The following is a 21,236-nucleotide window of genomic DNA, read 5'->3' as shown; positions in this document are numbered from 1 at the left end:
AATATATTTTTTTACCCACTGATATAAGAACAACATAAATCATGTTGGTATAATTAAATAAACTGTCGCTCAAATATAAAAAGAATAAATAGAAAAGTGAGAATCTATGGAAATATGTTGAAGAATATACCTACTTGGTTGCATGGAAAAACTGTCAGGTATGCAGGTGGAGAAGAAATGAATAAATTATATATTTTGTATAAAAAACTTAAAATGATGTCTGTTATATTTATTTATGTGCTACTTAATTGATAATAACTAATAAAAATGGCATGATTTGTTTCTTTATACAAGGTTCGGGAAATTGTAAGTTCACCTTCCTTCAAGAATCAACAATATGACATACCGAAGAATATTGCATTAGTCACTGTTTGGAAGTTGAAGAGGGCCGGTTTTCTCGATCGAAGTGAACGTGATTCTCTGGGGAAAACTTTAGGGGATAGGCCGTGGAAAAGAAAAGACAGTCACGAAAAAGTCACCTGTACTATCTAACAAGAAGTTTATCTTGAAAAAGAAGAGTTCGAAAGAATGTATGATGAAAGGAAACCGAAATTGTAATTATAATCGAAGAGCGATGCTCAAAACGTCGTTATCGTGCCGTTCGAAAATAAAGGTAAACACAATGATTAGGGAATGTCGAACGTGTCGAAGGGGCCACACATGAAAAACAGTGAGGTGAGGAGTCCGCACGAGAGATTAGCCGGTCTGCTGATCTTCCACGCCGAATCCCAAACCCTCGAAGTTTTCTAAACAGTCACAGCTTCTATTTTCAATCGTTAAAAATGAAAATTGTTTCTTCGTCCAAGTATTTCGTATAGCTTCATATAGTAACAAATTTTCCGAACTCGTATTTTTAATGAATAATCGGGTAGTATATGATTAAATCTTTTTGCACATACTATGACATAGAATTTATTCTTCTATACAAGCATTAAATCTACATGATCATTTTTTTCACTTAAAAAATATCTATGTGTATCGTCATACTGTATTTTCAGTTTTGAAGAATCACTACTATTAATAATTATCATAAAGGCTTACACTTGCTCATCTTGCCATTCCATACCTGGTTTCTTCACATGTCCAGATGTTTGCGATCTTAAAGTACCTAAAGCGGATGTAAAAACAATGCTGTGTTTGACATTATGATTAATATTTTGACGGGTACATTCAACCCATACTTACTTATGGTAGCTACGCAGTGTCAAATCCCATCAGTTTTCCAAACTTCAATCGAAACTGCAGTGTGCTCAGAATTAAAATATATCAAATAAGTGTCACAAACTTTGAATCTAAAATAAAGAAGTATAAATATTCTCTACGCTAATATCCATACTTTAATCTTTTAAAACGCTTTATTTTTTTACTTTACTAAAGTGTACGAGATGAGTTGATTAGTATTTTTACAGTCCGTGCAAGGTGCTGTAGCGCGAACTACTGTTTTAAAACATTTTTACGTTGTACATTTGTGAGTTCGATTTTACACACGCTGCCAATTTTAGTTTGAAAATAATTTTGCATTCCATAGAAACGAAATTGTTGAAAGGTGTGGGTGCCCAGCAACAGGGCATTTTACTTAAAATTCCAAAGAACCCCAGGTTTTCCAGACAAATATTTTCAATTTTTCCAGCGCAAAAGGGTCATTGTTTTATGCTTAACAGGTATAAAAATACAAGACTTATAGCGTTTTTATTATTGACTGACTTTCATTTGTACTCAACTACACACGCGCAAATCTTCTCCTAAAATTCTATTATACTGTCTCATTTTCAGAATTGAGTTCAAATTAATTCTAAGTTTCACTTTAAAGTAAAAATCTCAAACTTATGGCTTCTTTTGTCATACGCTAATATGTGGTGTTGCAAGGGCGTGCAGAGTAATGTTAACTGTAGTTATACTGTATCTCAACGGCACAAATTTATTTAAAGCGTACATACCTGGGTATGCATTGCAAATTCCCCGATTTTTTGTTAAATTCCCTGATTCTCAGGTTCTTAAGCTTCTCCTACCACTGAATGCCCGAAAATTTGATTTAATTTTGAGTATTGAATTTTTTAAATGTTGCGAAGAAGGACCGATGACGTAAAAAATTACTCCTTTCACGGTTAATCAAAAACTGAATGATCAATTTCAAATTAAAAATAAGTGTACATACACAGAGTCAGAGTTCAAGAAGCTCCGTCACTCTGAGTTTCAAAATATCGGTTTAAAAAAAATTCTATTCAGTTTAATTTTAGATACATTTGAGTTTCGTGAAGTTAAAACACTTTGATTGCAACAATATAAGGCGATTAGCATGCGGGGTCTATTCGTAGGTGTTGAGCGCCGACATGCAGTAAACGTTATACCTACCTACTCGAAACATAAGAAGTTCATTTTGTAGCAGGAATCGACGGTTAAGGGTGAGAAATGAATGTATAACTTCATATTATAAATAAAGTCAGTTCTCTTAAAACAGTGTTCTTAAAAATGGTAAAAATAATAATGCAAGATTACTTATACCAATTCAAGTGAAATTTTGCACATGTTTAGAACAAAATTATTTTCCATTGAAACCAGGTTTTCTTTAGACCATTAAGTTGCACGCAGGTGCGAATTCATTCCAGCTCAATTGATATTTGGTAATGATATTTTTGATAAAGGGTCAGGTTCTAAGACATTTTTAATCAGTAAAATAATAGTTTCAGATTTGCTACTAATATCCACGAGATTTCTTACCAGTTTCCCTTCAATTTCAAAAGAAGTAAAAATCGCTCAACTTCAAGTCAGTGAAGTTATTTGGCGTCAAAGTCACACATTGCAAAGGGCACAGCTGGATAAGTATGCCGAACCTGCCCCCCCACCACCCCGCCGATTTCTATCGACACTTTGGGGATCATTTTGATGCCAAATAAAAATAATTCATCCGAAATTTCAGCTCATAATCTTAAACGGCTTTCGAGTTATTGAAAAAAACCGCTTTATTGGATTTTTTTCTTTTTTTCAATAGTGTAAAATTAAAAGTCAGTAAATGGTGTTTTTTTTCCCAAATACTTAGGAGCAAAAGAGATGAAAAAATATTTAAGTAAAATCATTTTTTTAACTGCGTTTTTTTAGACATGCAATCGCCAAATTGTAACAACAAACGTCTTTTATACTTCTTTATACTCGGGAATTTTTCAATTTTGTCTATTTGCTGGAACATATGAAATAAATTAAAAACTAAACTTTTTTTTAGAAAACTTCGTGTTTAAACCAACTGATACTATTTTATTCGTAATAACTCATACAAATAATCATTTCGTGAACAACAAATGAATATTTTACTACGAAGATACCAATAAGATTAAGAAATATGTGAAAGAAATCAGATTTAATTCTCGTCACTATATTCATTAATTACTATAAGCCTCCAATATGTAAAAACAAGTGAAAATATTATTAAAGTTCAAGTCAAATCTCAACAAATCAATACAAATACATATAGTTGCTGTATCGAGTATCATCCTCACAAGAATGAGATAAATGGGATTTGTAAATATTGCTGTGATTGTGCAAATGGCAGACGTACGGTTGGTTGCTGTTCTTACACAGCAGCGATAGTTCGTTATCTATTACATGCTAGATATTTGTAAAACACTGTAGAACAAGCAGAATTTTTGCGTCGTGTTTTTAATCATACAGAAAACTGTGTATTCATTCATGTGGATAGTGACGAAGAATAATTCTATTTGATTTCCGTCACATATTTCTTAACCTTATTGGTATCTCCGTAGTAAAATATTCATTTATTGTTAAAAAATTATTATTTATATATTTTTTACTGTTAAATTAGTATTAGTTCGTTTATACACGAAGTTTTCTAAAAAAAGTTCATTTTTTAACTTTTTTCATGTTTTACTAAATCCAAATAGTTTTCAAAAAATGGCATCATATTTGAGGATCATAAAGAAAATATTTTTTAACGTCATTTGCTCCCAAGTATTTGGGAAAAAAATCACCATTTACCGATTTTGACTTTTATACTATTGAAAAAAAAAACGATAAAAGCGTTTTTTTCAATAAATCGAAAGCTGTTTCAGATTAGGAGCTGAAATTTCGGGTGAATTATTTTTATTTGGTACCAAAATGAACCCCAGTGTCGATAGAAAACGCCGTAGGAGCAGATTCGACATGCTTATCCGGCTATGCCCTTTGCACCTGTACTCAAGCCTAAGGACAACAGGGATTTATTTCATTAAACGGTCAAGTTTTTTGTTTAAACAGCATTGAAAGATAAAATTTTCCCCATAAAATCGAAGTGTTATGTTTAGAGTGACGTGGGAACAAGGTTCTCGTTGAATTTTTAACAATTCGTAATTAAAATTGTAGTACTTAATAAAATATATCAAAAATTAATAACTTGCTTGAACGTTTTCTACGTGGTCTTTGAATGTACAAGAGATCGTTCTTCGGTACAAGGTGTTAGATTTCAATCGTGTAGAAGGTAAATTAGGAAATACCGAATCTAGGCTTGACTTTCTGTGCGTGATGAACAGGGAAAGATGCGTATAAAACAAAAAAAGTATAACTTTCATTCGAGCAACGAGTGATTGTATGCTTTTGAAGTAAACTTAAAAGTAAAGCACACTAACAATCTTTACCTTTCAGGTTGAGGAATGCATTAAATGCTACGTATAACGTAAACTTGTTACTTTCACAATTTCTAGTACCTGAAATCTCAAAGTCATTGGTACATATGGCAAGAAAGCCGAAATGTAGAGAAATGAAAGGTACCCATGTAGAATACTAGAAAGATGCTTTGTACTTTTCATTCCTCAAATATCAGAATATGGATTGAGCACGGTAGGTTAATCTATCATTATTACCAATGAACTCTTATATTGTTTAAAGTAACCACCTAATTCAATGTAAGGTTGAATTTGACTTCATTATTTTAAACGAACAGAATTGATCTGTAATATTATATCGATACAGATTGCCTTTTTTAAAAATTGTGTCTTACTAATACAAGGTAAACATAAACGCAAAATTATATTATCACAAGTATAAAAAGTAAACTTTTGATTTTAAGCAACAAAACCTATTTTTAATAGGTTAATAAATTTTAGAAAATATGATGCAAATATTATACATTGACAATATTACCAATTTAGATTAAAAAACAAGATAATAGGCAATTAAAATGAAACTAAGAACAAAATAGGCCAACATGTATTACTCTATACAAGCATAGAAATGGTGCCATAGTTTGAAGTAGATGTCGAAATATCTGTATATGCAAGATTTCATATTGTGAATATTTTGCTCGTAACTTTTCTCTTCAAATATATTTTTATTGTACGTAATTACTGTATTATCTTCGCTATTCACCATGTCTGTGCTTGAGCGTAGCTTTCAAGTGGTAAAATATAACTCAACTCTTTTTGAATATAACCATAATTACAATTGAGCTCGGTTCATATTTGCCATTTGTCGCTCGAAATTACTATTTGACCTTCGAATAGTTTGTGTTGGTTTAGACTTTTCAAACGGGAATCCAGATGGAACTCTCTCAAATTTCAGACCGAGAAGAGTAAAGCAACAGTTGCCAGATGTGGATCTAACTTTGAACTGTGAATTGGTCTGAACATAAGTTAGGGTTTTCGTCAACCGATTTCCTTTGCAAAATCAGTACTCGGTTTACAAGCAGATCGACTTGTATTTGGGAGTTTTTCAGAAATATGCATTCTTGACTAAAAAGAGTTCGTTACTGAGCAACTGTCAGCAATTTGACTAATAAAATCACGAATATTGAAAACCCAAACTTTAATTTTTTCAAGTAGCATCAGTGTGAAGTGTAAACAAATTAAAAATGGGATGGGAATTATATAATAAACGCGAGATCTACTCATGGAATGTATGCAAAAAAAGTAATATTAATGAACAAATACACCATTAACCAATTATATTCATACCAATCAGTTTTCAATGATTCAATTTGAAGTAGACCATTATTGAAAAAAGGGTGTGGATCATCTTATCTACCAATCAGTGACGCGAATAGTCGTTCATGTTTGCTATAAGAATGATAGCAAGATTTCACGTTTTTAACACACAATTTATAATGCAGAATAAAAGCAATATACGATATAATCTAAGACCCTACATAGGTGTCTTAAAATAAAATCGCAATATGATAGAAAAAGTTCAGTTAATTAAACAAGCATTCAATTGACTATTTCTTCTGGAGTGCTCTCTCTTCCAAATTTATCCTTTTTAAAATGCATCTTTTTCAGTAAATAACAATATAATATGTCTTACGTTCAATAGCATGTGATATTGATTACTGTTTTCATAGGGTTGTTCATTTTTTGAAGCCTTTGAAAAAAGAACAGCATAGAATTCGTAATTAGTTTATCTAACAATAATAAACCACTTTCAAATCACAAAAGAAGACATTTATCTGGCATAGACTCTTTAAAAATACAATATCATCACCAACCGGTATGTTACTGTAAAACGAAACAGAAAACAATTGCATTAGAGACCGAAATTAATTATCAAATTAAGCTCTTAAATCTTATAATACTCCAATTCTATTGGTCGGGTACCAAACCTTCAGCTGGGCGGATACGACCTTACATTTAAAAAGCTTGAGTTGCAAATGAAAAAACGTAGACAATCAACATCACACTGAATCATTATATATAATATATATTCACGTCAAGTAAAAAGTCACCAAAAAAAGACAAAACCTATGGCCACACTCGACATTTCCTTGGCTGTTGTGTTATATATCCAAAATTGCTGCCATAGACCGATAAAAATGACTTGCCAGAAATATTGTGTACTTCTAATTTTTACGTTTGTTACACATTTGGTACCAGCACTAAGTAAATAAAATATAGAGCCATTTGCAGATAATCAGAGGAGTCGTAATTCTACCCGACAGCTCAATTGCATTGTTTTCAAAGAAACCTTAAAATATTATCACAAAACTTCTCAAGATCATTAAACCACTCAGCCCAACTAACGTTTAGCCAAACTGTGTAACGAAATTACATTCATTAGTTGATGGTTAGAATTGATAGAGAATGATCAGTATTGAGATTTTCTACGACTATCGAATTTTGCAGACGTGCTGATTAAAAATGAATACCTATTTGTGCAGTGGTAGTTGTAGATTTTATTTACTGATCACAACACAGTTACTCTATTAACGATGTACTTTAATATTTTTTTTTTCATTCACAACCCAGAGATTTCTGAGAAAACTGCCATCTGCTACTTTACTTAGGGATAAATACCCTCCCAATACATTCTAACCCTCAGAATGAATAAATTTATTTACAGAGATAAAAAAAACAAATTGAATCTTGTTTTATATTTTACCACTGTCAAGCTACCATTAATTGGACCACCACCCTTCAATCTTCAGTTATTTTAGAAGAGGAAGAGAGTGGTCTGCCTCGCTTGCTACTTAGTTGCTTCTGGTGGACAATCGGGCTGGTTATTGGGATGAGCAGCAGTGAATGCTGGATGATTTTCCAAGTGGCGATCAACCCTCAGGATAGTAGGAAACGGCCTCAAGTCGACGTGAAACCTCCTGGCGCTAAATATTTGAGGAACCAGGCAGCAATCTGCCAGTGTTATATCATCACCGACACAATATTTACCTGCACTCGAAGAAAGCAGTTTTTCCACAGCTGTAACAATGCCATTGAAATCAATCACACGCCATCCAATAGAGTATTAGCAGATAAAATTTTAATGTTATCTGAATTAAACGTGAAACAGATAAAAATGCCTTGAATTTATACCTGTAAAACCACGAGTGATCCAATGTTGTGCCCACTCCTTTTTACGTTCTTCACCTACATAGATTAATACCACTAAATTTTGAAGCGGTTGAATGCCAGTAGCAATGACATCACATATTTCTCTGACTCTGGCTCTTTTAACCGGATCTGCTGGCATCAGTGGCCGATGTGGCCTTGTTTCTTCAAGGTACTGAAGAATATTCAACTGGAATATGAATTTTTTGTTACGTATGAAACGAAAATTGCTGCATTGCGGCATGGAAGAAAATGATAGAACTAAACATTTATCAGATTCTTATGCTGTTAAAGTCAACAGTGTTAATATATATAATGAAACATTGATAGAAAGGGACTGAGTTATAACTTTAGAATGGCTTTGAAGGAGTTGAGTTTGTATAACATGATGATGTTCTGTTTTAATATGGTTTAATAAAGCGCAGACTACCTTAAAATTGTGAAATAACAATTTCTTTAAAAATGCATCTTTATGCCAATGCTAGGAACTTCAGTGTCAAAGATGCTTCCATACCAAACCATATAATACAATTCTACCTCTCAATAAGAACACCAGAGCCCCCCCCGAGGGGAAGAGTTTTTTCACAAATCCGAGTACCCTCACCATGTGCGCACTACTCGCTCGATTATTCTCTCTGTCACTCTCTTTCTTTTCTGGCAGGCTGTGCGTTCTTATTGAGAGGTCATACTGTATGTGGGAAAGGTATAATATTTACTATTCTGTACTCGGAAAATCTGAAGAAATTTACTATTGGCATCCAATCAGCCACTGTTTAATAAGGTCATTGAAAACTAAATATTATTAATACAGAAACCGGCATGTGTAATTATGTTAAAAGTATCGTGAGTTATGCGGTTGTACAAGTAACCCGTTGCATAATCACAAATACTGATGGGTAATTATGATTCTTGGCTTTTGACTTCGAAATTTTTTTTGTTATTGCAAAGGAATGTTAGCTGTATTTATAAATTCTTGAAAATAAAAGAAATTACATTTCCAAGTAAGGAAACACTGATATCTTTCAGTTAGAAAACTAGATGTTTAAGACACGTGTCTTATGCATTGAGCATTAATTCAATTTGCATAGGTAGTGGAAATGTTAATTCTGGGAAACAAATTGCCTACTTAACAGGTATATTTCGTCACCAATAGCAACCAGTTTATTACGTAATGCTCGCAGTGTGAATGTAATCTAGTAGATAGGAATTTGGTATGATTTCCTCATCTCAATTTGTTATTACCAATTCATTCAGTAAATAATAATCAATAAATGATAAATTTTGTTCCCTTATTTACATTATCAATACAAAACAGTACATAATTCAACTTACAGACTCGATCAATGTGTGATTGTCAATATGCAGCGCAGGAACCTGTTCCATAGGATTAACCTCACGAAATTCATTGCAGTGTTGTTCTCCACCACCCTTAACAAGACTTACTGGTTTTATTTCATACGGTATCTCCTTTAGGTTAAGAGCTGCCAAAGTAAAAATATTTGTGCACAATTAGATAATTCGTTAAGAGGGTCTATTATTAAAATTCTTTATATCGTTATACCTTCACCAATAGTAATCTGCATTGCATTTAGTTTCATTACAGTATGAAATATAAAAAAATCGGGAACTCAGTGAAACAACTGAATCTAATTTGCTATGGTATGGTACTATGATTATAGGTAACAGGTACACATTTGTATGTATACATATTCTATTTGAATATTCTGTTCCATAAAAGACAGGGAAAAAGTTATGAAAATAATATGTACAGGGTATATTGGAAAATTTATTAAAGACTAGTTTCCTCACATGCAATGTAGTACGATTGCACATGTTGCACTGTACAATATAACACAAGTGAATCTGTGTATCTGATATTGTAGCTAATGGAAGTGAATGGAAAATGAACTTGTAATTACTAATCAATGGGAAATAAATTATTTCTAAATAAATCCGTAAGGTGAATTTTAGTTTGTCTCTAGTTCATTAACGTCTGAATTTAATCATAAAAGGTTTGAAATGACCGATAAGGTTTACTCCTCCATTTCTTTACTTGGCTTCAAAACTCTAATAAAGGAATGAAACTAGATGTCATTTAATGAATTTCATCAGTTTAGGAATAATAGTGAATAATAATAATAACAATCACTACCAATCAACGAAGTAACCTTTTAGGAAAAAGGAAAACCAAAAATAACAAACGATTTAAGCTTCCTTGTAATAAACTTTGAATAAACATGATGCAATTGCTGGCTGATGCGAATAACATAAATACTCACCAATTCTAACTCTCCAGGAACAGGAACTCCTCCAATAAGAGTAAAGTATCGGCTGCAGAAAACCGGTAAATCAAGAACATCGTTATAAATCAATTCAGGATGTTAACTCTAGGTAGTTAAATAATGTTTTACTTTCAAAGGCTAAAAAAATCCGACTGTACGTGGTATTCTGATATCTACGAAACAAATAAGTAAGGAGTAATGGGACTATTGATTTGAAAATTATAATGAACTAGCAGAGAAATACTAAAAACAAATGTAAATTAACGCTTATGACAAATGACAAGTGATGACGATTAAACCGAGATTGATTGGAGCGAATAAAAACATTTACCGATGATGCGGTATTACTCTCACCTTTCCCATCACGGACATGTCAAAGATTTTTCAACTATTTGTAGCTACGGCTTTCCCTGCCTAATTGTTGCGATGGTCGAGATGGGAATGTGGGAATGTTTGATTAATCAAGATATTTCAGAATCCGTCAACGCGCGAAATCACTTCTTTTATTCGATTGCTAACCCCTCTTCCAACTGCTGTACATGTCGGGGTTCGAGAAATGAGGCCTAGTTGGAGCCAATCACAATCCAGCTTGAAATACAAAACAGTACCGTAATTTGTTATACTTGGGCCAGGCTTCTCTGGTTTATTTGGTTTATTGTTACCGAATAGTATTAAACTGCGATAGCATACTGCGACCCCATATGAACGTGCAGATGAAACATGTGTGAATTAATGTTCAGAAAGTTCTTTTGTAGTATCTGTAGATTACAGGAATATGATCGGAGAGCGATCACCGGGACATGAAAAATTAGAATAGCTAGAAAACAGAGTTAAGACAATGGTCAAGACCGTTGGTCCAGACTATGAAGGGTGGAGAGAAGGAGGATCACTAAAATATAGTAATATTGGAACGCTCGCCGTAACCCTGGTGTGACGTCAGTACGGCACTTCACGAAAATTACTAGATGCTAAACACTAGAATCGATCGCGTGGGACAGTTTGCGTCACTTAAATATTGAAATACATCGGATAGCGGTTATTGTGTCGTCCTGATCACACAAAACCGATAGAGGAGTAATTATTAGATGAAATATTAAAATTGGCTTACCTTTAGACGGTGACCGAGATCTGATAAATAAGCGTAGTTGATTGAGAGATTTTAATGGAATAACTGATTTGGGTATATTTGTATACTTTGATTAATTGGGATTTATTTTATAGTTCAGATGGCAAGTCACAAGCAATGGGGTTACTAGCGTTAGATTTTAAGTTAATAGAACGAAATGGAGTGGGGAAGCTCGCTAGATTTTCTACAGAATAACTCCGTAGTAAAAGCTTGAATGCAAAGGCAAAAAGATTTTATTGCGAGATCGTACGGAAAACAAGATAATGAATCTTATGGTAAAACCGAGCGTTCACATAATAATGTCAGAAGATCTCAGAACATGGTGTTAGACTTTGGTTAATAATTATTACTATTATTTTCAGCTAGGGATATTTCAAATAGTTAGACGAGTTTTTAAATACTTTCTGTTACACGATTCTCGTACTTAAAGTTGAGTTAATTGCTAGAAGTGATACATCGTAATAATAATCGATGAAACATTGGATAAAACGTTCCAGTCAGATGTTACACTGGTGTGACGTCGGAGCGGCAGCTTCCGAAAATTCTAGAAGTTATCCATTGGAGTTCGTTGACGAAAATACAACTAGACGCACAATCAGTAGTTTTGAGTCGCCAAAGACCAATTAAGCATTAAAATGCAATAGATAACTCAGTTCAATCGCACGTTTCAAATAATCGGGATAAATTTTGAATAGGAAATTATTAATTATGATCATTTACGTTTTGACATGTTGAACTTCTCTGGAGGTTGCTCTGCTGATTTGCTGCTTCGTTGCGATGATGAAGGGTTTTGAATGCAAGTAATTTTATTTAAAATACTAGAAATATGTTTTGAAGTATTTACTTTCTCATTGAACCGTATATAAATACTAGATACTGAATAATAATTTGAAAGTTAGGATGCAGAGATTGCTAGTTGTTCGGCTAGAACTCATGTAAAAAAAAACGGAGTATTTTAAGCACGTGACAAAGAAGACTTGTTCAGAATTTCTACGATGGCTTTTGAACTCATAGCGTTATATGCAAATGGCAAAATATTTAAAAAATAGGTAAAGTCAAGAATCTACAGGTGAGATCTGAGGCACGAGCAAAGAGAGAGTTATAAAAATGAATGTTTTATAATTGGAAACAAAAGTATTTCAAATGCAAGAATGCAAAAGGATTATGTCAAGAGACTGATTGTGAATCAAAAACAAAATGTCAAGTATGCGAGCATGAGGTGAGAGAGCGACTTATGACGCTCGGTGCCCTGATCTACAGGGATTGGTAGCCTTGTTCTTCTAAGCCCTTCCTCTAATTTTTGTGGTACGATACCGCTTCTTCTGTCGTCTCCAATAACTAAAGCTGGAGCAGATCTATAGGATTGCGGTGGTGTGGCCACCGGAATGCGTGCGGGTTTCGATGATTCATATAGAGTTGTGATAGTCTTACTTTGTAGCGTAGGCTTTCTTGACGTCGCTGGCTTCAGTATGTTTTCAGTCTAAAATATTCTTACTAGTTTACGTAGGTGTAATTGAATATTTGATATCAATTCTAAAATCAAAATATTGCAATTTTTACAAAGGTAGTTTATTTATAATTCTCATTAGAATCAATATTGCTATCTGGCTAATAGAATTAGGTGTGAAATATTCAATGGTCATTGTTCTAGGACTCATTCGTGTATGCATATGCATTTCGAATGGTTCTCTCTTACAAATAGTGATTCTCGTTGGAATTATTGTTGAGAGATTTCTGAGGATCATTTCAGTGAGTTGGTTGCTAATTATACAGCGTTGCCACGTATTAAGTTTAAGTCAACTTATTAAAAATCCTATTGACACTGTGAAGAGTTGGTGTTTTGTACATTGTTATGTTTCATTTCCAAAATTGGTATAAATGCTATTGTTCTAAAGGGTATAATGCTATTATGATGATATATTCGTCATTATACCTTCTAGCTTAATATTTAATTGCTTCGCCCTACAGAGTCATCCGGTGAGTTCGTTTATCCTCCGTGATTTCGTTGTATACTCTCTAGGTAGCGTTCTGTAACTACTCCGTAGTTTCTACATTAGAGATCTACATTATCTCCAAAAGTTCGTACGTGTTGCCCATAATACGACGTTTCGGAAGGAGTTCTGTAGTTCATGCTAGATGATTTGTATTCACGATTCTGAGGGTCCCGTAGGCGCTGGTTTTATGGATTATTGCAGCAATACCACGGAGTAGTAGGAAGGAGACAACACTCGAGTAGCACTTGGCTGAAAAGCTAGTCCAGTTTTTGGGGTAACGTAAGAAGAATTGTCAAGGTGCGATTTAAGCGCCTCTTGCGGTGTAAGCCCGTATAGCGCACTCATCCCCTTCCCCATATGACCTTACGATTCGCCGTTTGTAAACCTTGTCCTCGGATTTAATGTCGGTTAAGATTAGAAAAGCAATCACTCGGTTTTTACTGTTTTTTAGTCACTTCAGATGCGTATTTTACGAATTTACGGAGTATGTTTATAAAACGGAGGCTTATAGGTTACGATTGCCACCCTTTTTTATAGCGAAAATTTTACTTTTTTCCGTAACAGGCGCTCAAATCGCATTTAGATAATTTCTCTTACATTACTTCCAAACTGGGAACAAGTTTTATCGCAGAGTGTTCTCTCCTTCCTACTACTCCGTGAGCAATATGTTCAGCTCCATATTGTATCGATTATATATCTATTATATTACAGTCTTATCTGTTTTCAAAGGTAAATGGTGTAGCGTACGTTGCCTATAATGTGGCTCTAAACTGCGAGATCACGAATGGCATTGTCAAGTGTTATAATGGTTCGATATAATGGTGGCAGCCAATTATAGCACTAAAATTATAATATTATAGCTCTGGGTAGTGCGAGGAGCTCGCATAGACTTATAAAGATAGATTGAGCGCTCCTATAAGAGGCACTGACAATTACATATGAAGGACAGAGATATACCGGGAGTACTGCTCTCTTTTCAATCGGCGTCATGGTGGGAGACAACGGGGCAGTGGAAGGGGAACAGCTATAGATATAGGCGCATAATTTCGTCTCATTCACCTCTACCGCCTCGATCCCCACCGCAAATAACGTCAGAGAGAGAAAGGAGTACTACCGGCATATTTCTGTCCTTTAAGTGTTTGCTTCAAACGGCGTATAAGAGCGCTCAGTCTATCTTTGTAAGTCTATGGGAGCTTGTAATATGGTTTCACACTTGGATTAATAATTCTTGTTGTCATGTATGTACCATTTATGGATATTTTGTGTTACGTTCCGAGAGGAACGTTTCGAGTCGATTCTGATTCGCCGCGTGATGTGAATTGTTCTCCTGACTTACGTAGTTGGTATATGTAAATCTCGGGAATCCGCTGATCAGCTCCTCAGATCTTCTCGTTCAACTCGCCTACAATTCTGAGAGTTTGTTAGGTAAGGCTCGTGCCAACCATCACTATGCGTGATTGAAATAATTATTTATGACAACACTTGGGTTAATTACACATTTATTAACAATCTCCTTCTAGTTCTCAATGGTAGGTTTACAATTGTGGTACAAACTGATGTTAATCACTACCGCAGTGACAAACTGTTAATAAGTCTCGGAGGTTCTGAATGAATTATAATGATTTGATTCTAGGGTTTCGGTAGAGTTCTGATCTGTTCTCTATGATGTCTGAAGTTCTTCTCTTCTATTCTATTTTCTGGAAAGGTTGAATTAGAGGGAAAGTAGGAGGGGTTCAAAAGGAGTCGCGGTTTCTCGCGGGTCTCGGATGATTGGTTAAGGATGATGAAATAATTGGGGGTAAGGTTTCTGGTTCGTGCGTGAGATCTCGGTGGTGGATTAGCGCGAGGTGGTTGGTTTAGAGAAGCAAGCGGCGAAGCGCTAATTGGTCTTATCATCATTAAAATGAAGGCGCTATCCTGAATTCTGAGAATAAGGGTTTCTTTCTCTGTGAACTATCCGTGATTTTGGGTTATTACGGTTGAGATCGTATATCAAAGGTTTTATGTGAAAGCTAATGTTGAAAGGTATAACGGTTAAATGGGAAAAAATATATATACCATGTATGTTATGAATATGACTGATAAAATAACGGTTAATCTAGCGTATGAGAACTATCGATATAAGAATTTGGACGTTATGAAGGTAACTATGTGTGTTGGTATTAATCTACGACTATCGGTAAGAGTACGTAAGGCTCTCTTATGGTAACTGCACGCTGGTCAGGTAGGGCGCAGAGAGGGCGCCGCCGTGGATACCGGCTGGCACGTAACAAGTGAAGATTCCATAATTCGATTACTTCTAAGGGTTAACGTGATAAATCATATAACATATTACATAAAAATTGTGAATCACTTAAATTTACATGAAATTAATAACGAATTATGAATACTTGAATAATAGTAAAGTATAGTGAACAGAATATTGATTAACTAAATATAAGTGAATATACTTAGAGTGGATATAGTAGTGCTTGATATTTGATATTTTGATTATTCTAAGAGTATATACGATTAAGGTAAGTAATATTGATATAAATGCCAATTATTATTCTATGATTAAGGCATGAATTATATAATGTTTGAAACATGTAGTGAATATACTTAAGATTATTCATTAAAAAAAATTGTTTTAATTTTATAAGCTATTATATGAATTATTATAGTTCTATGAGATATTTTGGTATATATCATTATTATATATATGTTATATTCTATGAATTATTTTATGAGTTCGGATGTTTTGGTAATCTGAGGTTGTTCGTTTCTATAAGATTGATTGATTTATTTTGTATATAAGTAAATTTTCTGAAGATTTGTATATTTCCGATTGTAGTATAAATTTCTGTGTTTTCGGTTTTGTCGTGGGTGGAATCACTGTTTGAGGAGTAGGAAAAGGTTAATCTTTTGTTATTGGTCAGTTTCCGTCTGGGGGGTTGGTCGGATCTAGTCTATGAGCTTATATAAGGGTCGGTCTTGAGGAGTTTATTGTAAATTTGGATTTGATTAATAAGCTATCTTTGCTCTGTCACAATGAATTATTTTACGTTTGTTTTTCTCTAATTCTATTTCTACATCATTCTTTTCTGGAAATACTTCTGTGATTCTGTACGGTCCCTTGTAATTGTCATCTAACTTTCCTGTCTTTTGATTTTTCACTAGATAAATGCTTTGTCCTATTTTGAAATCAACTGGATTTACTTTTCTGTCGTAATATTGTTTCGATCTGGCTTTAGCTTTTTCTAAATTTTCGCGTGCTATATTTCGAATTTCTATAGTTTTAAGCATTAGGTTCTTTATATAATCGTCATAAGTCAAAACTTCGTCTAGGGGTGGGAATTCTGAAGGCATACGGGCGTTCCGTCCGTAAAGTATCTCGAATGGGGTGTGGTTTGTCCCTTCGTGTCTGCTTATGTTGTAAGATAATGTCGCGTGAGACAACCATTCATCCCAGTCTCTCTTCGTTAAATAATGTTTTAGATAATCTACAAGTACTTGATGGCTTCTTTCTAAAGAACCATTTGATTGAGGATGGAATGCTGTAGTCTTGAATTGTGTGATCTTGAATGCTTTTGCAACTCGTCTCATTACTTGACCAATGAATGCTGCTCCTTGATCTGTTAATATTGTTTTTGGACATCCGTATTTACAGATAAAGTTTTTCACAAATGCATCTGCAATATCTTCAGCAGTTGCATGTACTAACGGTATTGCTAAACTGAATTTCGAAAGATTGTCTTGCATGGTCAATACATACTTGTAACCATTTGGGGATGTTTCGAAGGGTCCGACTATATCTAGCGCTACTTTGTCAAATACGTCTGCAGATGTGTCTGTTATAACCATAGGTTGTTTAGTTTTAATGCGCGTTAGTTTTTTCTTTTGACAGCTGACACATTTCTTTATAAAATCTTCTATTTGTTTTTTCATATTATCCCAAAAATATTTCTGTCGAATTCTGTTATACGTTTTCGTGATACCTTTATGTCCTGCGATCGGAGATTCGTGATTTTCTTGTATTATTCTGAGTCTAATATCTGGAGGTGGAATGATAATTTTGTCTTTACAGATCGTTATGATAATTTGTGTTCCGGCGAATACCTGTCTAATGATATTTTTAAATTTTAATCCATCCAAGATCGTTGATTCCACTTTTACTTTTGTTGCTGTTTTAATATTCAAATCTTCCATATTCTGTTTCAAATGTACAAATGCATCGTAATAGTTATTTTCCAAAGGTGTGTCTTGTTCATGTTCTTGAGTAACTAATGCGATTATTCGTTTCTCTGGTGTTCCCAATATAATTATGTGTCCTATCTGATATTCTGTAACTGGTTTAATGTTTTTCAAGTATCCTTTTTCATCTAAAAATTTACCTATCTCGCCTAGTGCTATTCTGTTAGTGGAAATGAAGCATAGATAATTATCTTTTCTCATTTCTAAATTGTCTCGAGTTTCTATTAAATTAGTAGGTTCTTGTCTTGGTAATTCTACTGAGGCTTGCGAATCATCGGATACTGTGATATCCGATACGATATCTAAGTTACTTATTTCAATCGATTTATCTTCTAAATTCTGTGGATCATTAAGTTCTACTATTGCATCTAGATCTGGTAAAGCGTTTGAAATATTTATCGATATCGGATTTCGTTGGCTCTGAGGATCTGGAGTTATATATGTTTTCGAAGATTCTTTGTTGACGTTCTCAAGTGAAATTGGGGTCTTGGGAGTCTGCGAAATTTCCACTGCCTGTTTTCTGATTTTTAGACTGCTAGTTTTGTTTCTCGCAGCTTTGGGTTTTGAAGGTTTACTTGCATGGGTGCCTTGGTGCCCTCCTAAACCTTTGTAACATGCGTATTTATATGTCGGTCTATGCTGTCTCGTCGTACGTCGGGGTTCTGGCATGTGGTTTATACCACTGTTAGTGTTAATTTTTTCTGTAATTTCGATGTTTCGTTTAGACGCAAGGGTTCTCGGTTTCACGGTCCGGTCTCCTTTTTCTGTTCATGTCGAACTGGTGATTGTTCTGTCTTTTGTTTACCTCTAGCGTCACTTCCGCTTGAGGGTGTGTTTATTGTTTCCTGTTCAAGATCTTGGAGCGTCTCGTCAACGTCCATCTTTTGTGTGGTCTTAAAGGACTTGTTTATACACGTGGCTTCTTGCAACGGGTGTACGTTTGCCTGAACTGTGATTGTATTAGATTCTTCGCTTTCTGAAGCTGATGCAACATCTAAAGTTATAATGCGTCTTCCTGTACATTCCTTGTCCAATTCTATTTCGTCATGAAATTTCTTTTGTCTCGAAATTACGTCATTTGTCTTTGATATAGGGTATGGAGTAATTTCGTTTGCGTCTGTCATTACTTTCAAATTATCTGTAATAGTTTTACGTCTTGTTCTAAGTAATGGTGAAGGTGTAAATTCAGCTGTTTTAGAAGAACGTTTGTTTAATAAATCTCTGGCTAAGCTTCTCTGAAAATTATTCTTCCTATTGGTGGAAGGTGTTCCTGAACCTGTCGATGTATTAGTAACGATTGGCACGGATACAATCTTAGGGGTGTGAATAATCGTAGCTGAAGTATGCTCTTGAGTGGGTGTCGGGGGTGAGGCTAGAGAATGCCCGCTTTCTGTGACGACTGTAGCTGTATTTTGTCTCATACTGGGTATACTCGATTCCATATTACTTTTATTAGTTCTATGTTTTACTGGATTTAATTTATAAGAATCATCACTATCCAGTGATGAGGATTTAGAGTCCACGTAATCTGGGAGTAGCGTAGATTGATTTTTCTTTGATCTTTCATCCATCGAAGATGAAGATTGAGAATCTGATTCTATTTCTATGATAACAGATTGTTGATTTTCATTCGATTTATTGCTAGCTAAGGTTCTATGATTATCTGGGGAGTCTGATAGTTCATCCGATGATGAATCTTCGAATTCAGAACGATGTCTGAATGGAGTAAGGCGCTTAGCACTTGATTTTCTTTTATTAAGGATTTTTAATTTCGTATGTTTACCGGTTTCCTGGGAGTTTGTATTTTTGTCTACGGATTTAGATCTGAAACGACTGGCGATAGGTTGCGCAGGCCTATTGTTATCCATCGTTCGATTTTTGCGATAATCGGAATTTGAGTCTAATCGTGCGCCTCTCGGGTTTGTCACGTTTTTAGAATCTACCGTTCCGACATGTTTGTTTCCACCTGAGCTCGGAAAACCTAAAAAGTCTTCCTCGTCTGTACTCATTGCAGCTTCTTGGATTTTGTAATCTGCCTGTACAGTTTTTTCTTTCTCGGAGGAACTACTTGCATAACGTCGTCTAATCTTCGCGTCTCTCTGAGTTAACTTTTGGGCGGAGTCAGATGACGACCGTAGCCTGGCTATACCCGGTGCTACGTTAAGAGCAGGGTCTGCTGACCGTCTCCACTTGAATTTTATGGGATATACGTCCCTTTTTCCAATATCAACGGGGTTTCTCGACAACGCGTCTGCGTTTGTATTTATTTTGCCCGCTTTATACTGAATCTTATACTGGAATGCTTTTAAACGTTCTCTCCATCTCATTACACGTGACGTAGGGTCATTCGTAGAATTTACCCATACTAACGGTCTGTGATCGGTTAACAATGTAAATTGTCTACCATAGAGATATGGTCTAAAAGTTTTAATTGCATAAACGATTGCCACCATTTCCTTCTCAGTTGTCGAATAATTTCTTTCATGCTTGTTCAAAACTCTAGAAGCATACGCGACGGGCGCGTCTTCGCTTGGCTTTCCTTGCGATAAAATGGCTCCTACTGCGAAACCAGATGCGTCTGTTGTAACTATAAATTGTGACGAAAAATCAGGATATTGTAGTATAGGTGCTTCATAAAGTTTATCGCGCAAGATTTCGAAAGCTAATTGCGTATTAGAATTCCATTCAAATTTTTTATTTTTGCTAGTTAATTCTGACAAAGGCTTAGCGATTTTAGCAAAGTTCTTAACAAATCTACGATAATATCCGGATAGTCCTAAAAATTCTTTAACATTCTTCGTGGTTTTCGAAACAGGAAATTTCTTTACAGCTTCGATTTTTTTTGGATCTGGTTTAACTCCGTCAGTTGATATAATATGCCCTAGATATTTGACTTCTGTTCTAAGAAATTCGCACTTGTCCGATTGTAACGTCAAGTTTGCTTTTCTTAAGCGTTCAGCGAGCTTTAAAAACTTAGTTGCATGCTCTTCAAGTGATCGTGCATAAATTACAATGTCGTCTAGGTATGCGAATAAATCTATTCCCTGTAAACCTCGTAAAACTAAGTCCATAAGTCGTTGAAAGGTTGCTGGTGCGTTTTTCAGTCTAAAAGGCATTCGGTTAAACTCGTAATGTCCGTGGGGTGTTGTAAACGCTGTCTTATGTTTATCGTCTGGATGCATAGCAATTTGATGGAATCCTGAGGATAAGTCAAATATTGAAAAATATTTTGCTCCACCTAGCTGGTCGAGTATGTCTGATATTAAAGGTAATGATGGATAAGCGTCTCCAATCGTTTTTTCATTTAATTTTTTATAATCGATAACTAATCGCCATCGTTTATTTCCTTTTGAATCTTCTTTCTTTGGTACAATCCATAGTGGTGAATTATACGGTGAATTTGATGGTTCTATGATATTCATTTTTAATAAATCTGTAATCTGTTTCTCAATTTCTGGCTTTTGAAAAGGAGGATGCCTGTACTGTCTGGTGTTGACGGGTATCTCGTCTGTGGTTAGTATACGGTGCATGCATGTGTTAGTAACTCGCAGGGGTTCTCCGGGGATGTGAAAAAGGTCAGCATACTTATCGATTAAGAGAGCAACTGCTTTACGCTCTTCTGAGTTCAAATGGTCTAATCGCAATAAATTGAACACTTCATTAGCGCGGTTTCCTCGCGTCCGAGTTATCGCGTGCTCTAAAGTTGCACATTTTATGCTATTACTATCCTCGTCTACGCTTGTATCGAAAGGGTACAAGGGAATTACGGGAATTTCTATTTCAACATCTTCATCCAGTGTGTTAA

At 34.8% G+C, this 21,236-nt stretch overlaps 2 protein-coding genes and 2 long non-coding RNA genes across 6 annotated transcripts in view; 2 read left to right on the top strand and 2 right to left on the bottom strand.

Annotated features, from left to right (window-relative positions):
- Nucleotides 1-7,483, top strand: part of LOC124303329 (RNA-binding protein Pasilla) — a 56,268-nt gene extending 48,785 nt beyond the window's left edge. The window contains exon 6 of the mRNA XM_046760422.1: nucleotides 7,400-7,483. Coding sequence (XP_046616378.1) covers nucleotides 7,400-7,408 — 9 coding nt within the window. The 3' untranslated portion in view covers nucleotides 7,409-7,483. The remainder of the gene's footprint in view (nucleotides 1-7,399) is intronic.
- On the bottom strand, nucleotides 897-3,393 carry LOC124303340 (uncharacterized). The gene is made up of 2 exons (XR_006907896.1): nucleotides 1,186-3,393; nucleotides 897-1,108 (listed from the first exon to the last, which is right to left on the bottom strand). It is a non-coding gene; the product is annotated as an uncharacterized LOC124303340 (long non-coding RNA).
- LOC124303335 (probable maleylacetoacetate isomerase 2) lies at nucleotides 5,627-10,913 on the bottom strand. 3 transcript variants are annotated; one of them, XR_006907894.1, is made up of 6 exons: nucleotides 10,433-10,912; nucleotides 10,076-10,127; nucleotides 9,129-9,277; nucleotides 7,782-7,986; nucleotides 7,354-7,667; nucleotides 5,627-6,038 (listed from the first exon to the last, which is right to left on the bottom strand). XR_006907894.1 is itself a non-coding variant. In XM_046760432.1 (6 exons), exons 2-6 carry the CDS (start codon nucleotides 10,448-10,450, stop codon nucleotides 7,438-7,440), a joined length of 654 nt encoding a protein of 217 aa, XP_046616388.1. In that variant the 5' UTR covers nucleotides 10,451-10,666; nucleotides 10,769-10,913; the 3' UTR covers nucleotides 5,627-7,437. The 3 variants fall into 3 exon arrangements, 2 of the variants coding, with proteins under 2 accessions (XP_046616388.1, XP_046616387.1); XM_046760432.1 differs by having other exon boundaries at nucleotides 5,627-7,667; nucleotides 10,433-10,666; nucleotides 10,769-10,913; XM_046760431.1 differs by having other exon boundaries at nucleotides 5,627-7,667; nucleotides 10,433-10,666; nucleotides 10,741-10,912.
- Nucleotides 10,914-14,541: 3,628 nt separating this feature from the next.
- On the top strand, nucleotides 14,542-15,155 carry LOC124303343 (uncharacterized). Its single transcript, XR_006907899.1, has 3 exons — nucleotides 14,542-14,623; nucleotides 14,719-14,727; nucleotides 14,832-15,155. It is a non-coding gene; the product is annotated as an uncharacterized LOC124303343 (long non-coding RNA).
- Nucleotides 15,156-21,236: the final 6,081 nt, after the last annotated feature.

This window comes from Neodiprion virginianus, chromosome 4 (assembly GCF_021901495.1).
Source record: "Neodiprion virginianus isolate iyNeoVirg1 chromosome 4, iyNeoVirg1.1, whole genome shotgun sequence".
In the NCBI taxonomy this organism is placed as follows: Eukaryota; Metazoa; Arthropoda; class Insecta; order Hymenoptera; family Diprionidae; genus Neodiprion; species Neodiprion virginianus.
The sequence above is the reverse complement of the archived record's forward strand: the minus strand, read 5'-3'. Positions and strand labels throughout refer to the sequence as shown.